Here is a 7,522-nt window from a genome sequence, read left to right on the forward strand (position 1 = left end):
CCTCTCAGCCCCAATTTCAGATCAGCAGGCTACTTCAGAACACAGAATCAGAAAAAGGAGAAGCACGGAGATGTTTTAATCACACGGCGGTGGGCGCACACAATGACCTTTCTCCATCCTGGAGGGTACCCACTCATTCAAATTGTGTTTTGAGCCCCGACACTGTTCCAAGTACTGGGTTATAACAATGAACAAGACGACCAGTGCCTCTCCTGACAGAGCTTACAGGGTCTGAAACAGGCCCCCTTCCCTGATAGGGTAACAGCTTTGCCAGAGCTCTCCTCAAGCAGAAACTAGCCAACAACATGCTGACTCAGCGCAACTGCTTCATGACCCCGGTTACAGCTCATTCGCGCGACAGTCATTATCTTCCGGGCACCATTTACGCGTGTCTTTGAATACTGTTTTCTCTTTCTCATCTCCCTAGTCACCAGACCGCGGGCCTATGTGAGGCTCTTATTCGAATGGAGGAGCAACGTGCTGACTGCTACATGCCAGACACCACCCTAGGCATTTTTACCTGGATTATTTCATACGATCATCACACCACCTAGAAGATGAAGGCCCTGACGTGCAAAGCTCAGTAACAAGTCCAAGTTAGAAAACAGCACGGTGAGGACCACGTGTGAGGCTTCTCTGTACCAGGCACCCTATTATTTACCACCTCGAAAAGTCTCTAAGACAATCCTCGAAGTAAAGCCCCAACAGGAACAGAGAGGCTGAGGGTCAGTACCGACACATACCTGGTGAGCACAGCGCCGCGGGGGTGGATTCGGGATTTCGACCTTGGCCCAGGTGTCCTTCCTGATGTTGTAGGTATAGAGTTCATTATATAAAAACGTCTGCAGAAAGGAAGAGGAACTTTACTATCATGAATGATACTTCCATGCAAGCGACGGTCAGTAGAAAGAAGGATCTCAATCGCTAGCCTTCCCTGGAAAATATGTTTCCTAAAGCAAAGTAAATCCTATCAATGCAGGGCGGGTGCAGCTGGTCCCCTGGATCCTTTGGGATAATGACAAAGAAAAAAACCATCTGTCCACCATGCAAAGAAGGCTTTTGGTAACTGTTTAATATACAACTCTGAAACCTAGATTTTTCTAGCCTGCTTACAAGAAAAAGTAAAAATTAGCTCTATAATGGATCCGTACTTTTTCTCTTCAAAACAACTTTGGAAATCCATCATGAGGAAGAACAGCATGAACAATCAACCCGAAAGAGCAGGGTGCTGGTCAACCTCAAGCAGGTGGGAAAAGGGGTGACCCTAAAGGTCACTGAAGGATGCTGACAGCTTGTCAAGGACAACGTCGCAAACCAGTCCTGACGGCTCAGCAAGGGGGACATACGGGAGGGGAATTAAAGGACCAGTGAGTATTTGATATCATTGCTTTACATTAATTTTACACCAAATGAGACCCATGGAAATTTGGGGGGAAAAGAAAAAAATATATACTTTACTTTTTGGCCATTGAAATATTCACCTCCGAAAAGGATTAATTCATCTTTCTCAGGATGAGCAGAGAGTGAGGCATTTAACCTGCAACAGATCAAAGCAGTAGGTCAACACAAAATCAAACCATTTGATCCTAATGTGAGAGCCGTTTTCCCTTCCATCAGAGTGTTTTACCACCAGGAACTAGCCTTCTCTACACTTCTGTGAGAGAGGAGCCTGGGGTTGAGAACAGAAGCTAAGGCATCACCCTTAAAAGCAGTCTGGACCCTGACACTAGTACCCAGGCTCCCTGTCCCGGGTGGGCAGGACTTGGGCTGCTCCCACAGCAGCCGGCTAAAAATCACCAGGCAGTGACAAGTCTAGGTGCTCCTACTTATGTGCCCAATTGTCCAAAACTGTCCTATTTTAAGGGTCTGTCCTCTTCAATCACAAATAAAACTTCTCTAAAAAGTCCAATATTTAAGCATTTGAATAGACATCCCAGATAACTTCCCTCTAGAAAAAAATGCAAATCATTTTCTACTTATTTCACACACGAGGACAAAAGAATGGCTATAAGGAAATTATACGTACAGCCTCACCATTTCAGTGGAAAGTAATGAAAGCTGTGGTGACGGGGAAGGTCAGTCACTGGAAAATGCCCTTCCTTCAAAAATCCCCTCCAGTGGTATTCCCCAAGGTGTGTTCCATACACTAACTCCAAAGGAAGCTACTCAACAGCAAAAAAGGTTTCAAGATCAACTAAGTTTGGGAAATCGGAAAGCTCCTTTTCTCTTGGGGATGTATTGTACACAGAAACATTTCATCGGCTGAGAAATTCTGCAGTCAAGAACCGGGTATTAAAACAGCGCAGCTGCTAGGCAAACAGTCTCATGGTTCCTCAAAAAGTTAAACACACAGAATTCTCCACGCCTAGGTATGTAGCCAAGAAAATTGAAAACAGGGACTCAAATAGATACCTGTATGGCAAAGTTCATTACAGCATTATTCGCAACAGCCACAAAGTGGAAACAATCCAAAGGTCCATGAACAGATAAACAGATAAAATATGGTCCCTCCATCCATGGACTACTGTTCAGTCTTAAAAGGTATGAAGTTCAGAGGCATACTCCAATGTGCATGAACCTTGAGGACGTTATGCTAAGTGGAAAAGGTCAGACACTGTATGTCTCCACTTCCATGAAATAGCTATTAGAGGCAAATCAGAGGATGAGAGAGCAGAGGTCAGCAGGGGCTGTGGGGAGGGGGACTGTAGAGCGACTGATTAATGGGTATCAAGTTCCTATTTGGGGTGATGAAAAATGTTTGGAAATAGATGGCGGTAATAGTTGCACAGTATTGTGAATGTAAGGCATCCCATGGAACTGTCCAGTTAAAAATGGTTACGATAAAAATTCTATGTTATATATTTTTATCACAGCAAAAAAATTTTTCAAAAAAAGGAAGCCAGTGTTTCCCGAAGTTCTCTGACCACAAATCGTGTTCTCACTTAACACTTATTTTCTGTGGAAAAGTAGCAAACACAACTTGGGAAACAATTCAATTTAGGCCCAGGGCACCAAAGTGTCACTGCTGTCCATGCCCACCTTCTCCAGGTCACAGACACACAGGCACCCTGAAACACTGACGCAACTGACAGACCTGTCCTTATTTCCCCATTAAATTACACCTGAGCCAATACTTAGAGGAGATCTACTCTTACAAAAGTTGGTAATTTTCATGGTTTTGTTCCCACAGGATGATGGGGAGGGAGAAGGTGAGATGTTACTAAGATGGCCAACAAAAACGTCTTAATCTCATTATATCTCAGTTCCATCAACTGCTCCCTTGTCAGCAAGCATTCCCAGTAGACCCAGGGAATCGTCAAGGTTTCAAATTATATCCTGACATTAAACCGGGCTTTTGGGGTATTACTTTAGGAAAAGTTCTAAAATGTCATCCAAAAATAATCCACAAGTGGCTTCCCTAAGGGGCGCTGTACAGATGAAGCCTTAAAGATCTCAAGGACTTGTCTGCTTCAACAAGTCACATGAAAAAGTACATCTACTGCATGTGGAACTTATGTCTGGCTCCAACGGTAGCATGCCGAGTATAGGGGAAAATAAAACCAGACTCCTAACAGAATTTATTAAATGAAGAACAGGAAGGCCCTCCAGTTTGGGGAGCTGCTGGAAAGCTGTTGTCAGCTTATTTGGCTCAGGGGAGTAATCATGGAGCACGCCCACGCACACAAACACACACACACACACATGCACACACACATACACACACACACACACCCCTCTGAACAGGTGTGATTAAATCCCGGGTCCCAGGTCAGTGGAATTCAGGTCCCAGAGCCTGTACCTCCTGAAGCACTGTAACTGCCACCCTTCCTGAAATGCTGGACCCCAGGCCTCCATTCAGGCTGAGGACAGCTCTAGGGAGACTAATCTCATTCTGAGGGAAACAAAGCACATCACTTCTCAACCAAACAGTTCCAGATGCTTGTGGAGTTAACACGTTTCCTCTACTCTGAAGGACATGGTATTTATCTGTTAGAGTCACTCAGCCTTTTCTAGGTTCCTAACTCAGTGCATTTGGTGTCTTGCCTCTGCTCTGTTGGCATAGCAAATATAAGAAGTACAGAGCCCTAAATCAAATTATAAAACACCTGGAATTCAAAGACCAGAAGAATTGATGCAGAGGAATAAGACGGCAGATGAAGAGCAAAGCCTGCTCATTTTAGCTTATCTATCCCACAAGTGTTTGAAATCCTACAAAAACGCCTTGGAGTTTTCACATAATTCACAAATTCATTTAAAATGCCTTCTACACAATTTGTATTTAATAATCACATTTTTCACAAGAATTTAAAAGCATTATAAACAAACACAGCGAAAAGCTATTGTGATTTCAAGATTTCTACCTGTGATAGGCACTTTTAAAACAACTTAAGAACCACAGAACCAAAGTGGGACAACACTTACTCCACAAATTGTTACCAGTCGGGGAGCTTTCAAACCAGGCACAATTTCCCAGATGATTAGCTGTGCTGAGACCCCATTTCCATGTTTCTGCATGGACAAAAGAGCTGAACAGCCAATTGCCCATTATTCAGAAGAAAAGTGAAAAAAAACGTTTTGTGAGCGCTGATCAGGAACAGCTTTTAATGATGCAAACGTCCCAAGAACCTGATTATGATGAAAACATGCTGCCTATTTAAAGCAGTTTTCCAATGTATACAAGAAAACTGTCAGAAGCTACAATGAAGAGTCTTGCTCACCTTGGTGAAGGTGGAGAGCAGGGCGTTTCCACAATCTGAGTCTTTTTGGCATCTAGTGTCTGGAAATGGGCTATGAGAGCTTCAAGGTCTTCCTAAAAGCAGACAAGCAGTCACGTGTGAGATGTTTTCTTAACTCCTACTATGGGCTCAAAAGCCTGGGTCAGCTTTCCCACTCGCCATAGACACAGAATTTGACAACGCAAAAACACTCAGAGCTTGACCTCAGAGGGAATTTTCTTGGAAGTGAGGACGCATGCACTCTGCACGTTTATCATCTCATTGCAAACCCTCACACTCGGTCCGAATGGCCTTTCACTTGGACAAGCCCACCCTGACTTTTTGCTGGCACCTTCACCCACCTCCCGGCAAACCCAGCCTGGGCCACCCCACCAGCCTGCTTTGCTGTCTGCATAACAGTGTCTGATAATAAGAATTCTTGCTCATTTATTTAGTTTCTGTTTCTACCTCCCTCCCGCCAAAACAACAGGAGCGCCAAGGAAGCAAGACTTGTCAATCTGCTTAGAACAGACCCTGCATGAGGGGGCTTAGCAACTATGGGCTGCAGCCACTGTGCAAGTCTCTATTTTTACAACTGCAGACACGGATTTAAGATTACCTGCCCAGGTGGGTGGCACTGAATCCTGGTCTTGTTACCCACAGGCCAGTGCCTGTCTCCCTGCATTAACCTCCCCCTTGGATCCCCACAAGGCGAAGCTTAACCTGTGTGTCATTGTTTCTATGCTTATTCTCTTCTTGAAAGCTCACCGCCACCCTGCTCATGCTGAGACCTGGGATATGCCCCCGTTGCGTCCTTCCCTCCCCATGCACACACTTATACACACCCACATACAGCCCTCCACGTTCCACACTGAAGGTAAGTTAGATGTCCTTCCTATACCTACAGACCCCTCTTCCCCTCCAGCCTCATTTCCCACCCTACCTCCTCACTCCACGCTGCACTGGCTTCTCTCAGTTCCTTTAATGGGAACACCACATTCCCTGGCCTAACCAGCCACCGGTACCACCCCTGCCCCTGCCCTTCTCCGGCGTGTACCACATTCACCTCCCGGAAGTAGCCACTGTTACTGATGGAGCTACTACTCCATCACAGCTTCTCCACCCATCCCGCTGATGAATGAATATCTGGGCCAACTCCAATTTTCGGTTTTTATAAACAATAATACTATGGCCATTCCTGTACCTAGCTTTGTGTAGCTGGGGAGAATTTTTCCAAGGTAAACCTTTAGGCGTGTAACTGGTCGTTTGTAGCGTCCACTTTTCTGGATATTAACAGAACGGGGTCCAAAGCGACTCTGCCCATTGCCACCCTCACAGCCGTCAACGGAAGCATCCACCATCCTGCTACTTCTACGTGGGTAATTAGTTACCGCATGGGCTGTCCTGTGGACCACCCCGTCCCCAATGCCTGGTACAAGCTGGCACGAAAGCCCAGCATTGTGCCCTTAACCCCAGTCACACGAGGACAGGCGTTCCCCCCGGTCTCTCTTGTTGGGAGCAGGCTTAGATGCCCCACTCATTGGGGGCACAGGCTCTGCCTGCAGCCAACCCACTTCCTCTCTCACCTCGCCCACTGCTTGCCCCTTTCCAGGTGTGTGACCCTGAGCTGTGTCGTCTGTTAGCTGCTGATGTCCTGTGCGATGGGGCGGCCAAAGCCGCCCAATTCACTTGGTCGTGAGGCTCAAAGCCCAGACAGCACACGGCCCTCGTTCACCATGAGACACTGCCCCGGGCGAGGGAGCCGGGAAACAAGTCAACAGGCAGGAGAAGGCTTCACTCAGCCCTGTTCCACGTGCAAACCCCGCTGGGAGAGCGAAGAGGAAAGAGGGAGCGGGGCCGTGGGCTGGGAGAGAAAGAAGCGAGCGGTGGTCCCCCTGAACCGTCGCCGAAGGCCTCGGGGCTGCACGCACCGCCCGGACGCGCCCCGCTCGGGGTCGCGTGGCAATACTTCCCCCTTTTCAAGGGGCGCGAGGCTCAGAAGTTCAGCCCTGCGCCCCACATCACGCCCCTTGCAGAGGCGCTCCCGCTCACCCCGGCTCCGTCCACCCTTCACTGCCAGCCCCTCGGACACCCGGCAGGACGCAACCCGGCGACGCCGCCACCGGACGCGGGAGGCCAGCCGCGGGGAGCGCGCGCCGCGGGGCCCGACCCGCCAGGTGACCCACGCTCACCTCCTCCTTCCGCGAGCGCTTGGACACCTTCTTCTCCATCTTGGCGGCCGTCTTCTCCGCCCCGCGGCCCTTCTTCTCTTTCTTGCCCTTCTTGCCCATCGCGCCGGGTCCGAGCGGGGAGATGCACAGCCGCGCGCGGCGCGCCGGAAGTGCGTCTGCGGGGACCCGCGTGTGGGCGTACGTCACTTCCGGGCAGGCGGGGCCGGCTGTTTCCATTGGAGTCTTTGGAAAGGGCCGTGGGGTGCTCTTGCTCTGACTGGCGTCGGCCGGGAAGTGGCCAGCCCGCGCCAGGTCCGTTCCGCCCCGCGTCTTCCCCGCCGGTCACCTCCCTCTGGGCTCAGCTTTGCCGGGGGACGCGGCCCCTGTCTTTCCGCAGCTCCCCAGCCACGGCCTGAAGGGTGGCTTCGCTGCTTCTCGTATTTGGGCAAATTGCTTAGCCCCGTGTGGAATGACCCAGTTGGGTGACTCTGCGAGGGAGCCACGTTTTTCTACGTTGGATCCTTTTGGAAATAAAATGATGGCTGTGGCTCCACCCCGAAAGACGTTCATAGGCTGAAAAGGAGTCGCAGACCCCGAGAAGAGACAATCCCTTCCCCCGCATTAAGTGCCAGTGCC

General features: G+C 49.1%; 1 protein-coding gene across 2 annotated transcripts in view; it reads right to left on the reverse strand.

Annotated features, from left to right (window-relative positions):
• Positions 1-7,060, reverse strand: part of KLHDC4 (kelch domain containing 4) — a 41,589-nt gene extending 34,529 nt beyond the window's left edge. The window contains exons 1-4 of one of the 2 annotated variants that reach the window (XM_081032947.1): positions 6,908-7,060; positions 4,719-4,810; positions 1,459-1,537; positions 744-842 (exon numbers count right to left, since the gene is read on the reverse strand). In XM_081032947.1, the coding sequence (XP_080889073.1) occupies positions 744-842; positions 1,459-1,537; positions 4,719-4,810; positions 6,908-7,006 (369 nt within the window). In that variant the 5' untranslated portion in view covers positions 7,007-7,060. The remainder of the gene's footprint in view (positions 1-743; positions 843-1,458; positions 1,538-4,718; positions 4,811-6,907) is intronic. The other variant, XM_081032948.1, reaches the window with a different exon arrangement.
• Positions 7,061-7,522: the final 462 nt, after the last annotated feature.

Source organism: Rhinolophus hipposideros, assembly GCF_964194185.1.
Source record: "Rhinolophus hipposideros genome assembly, chromosome: 21".
Taxonomy (NCBI): Eukaryota; Metazoa; Chordata; class Mammalia; order Chiroptera; family Rhinolophidae; genus Rhinolophus; species Rhinolophus hipposideros.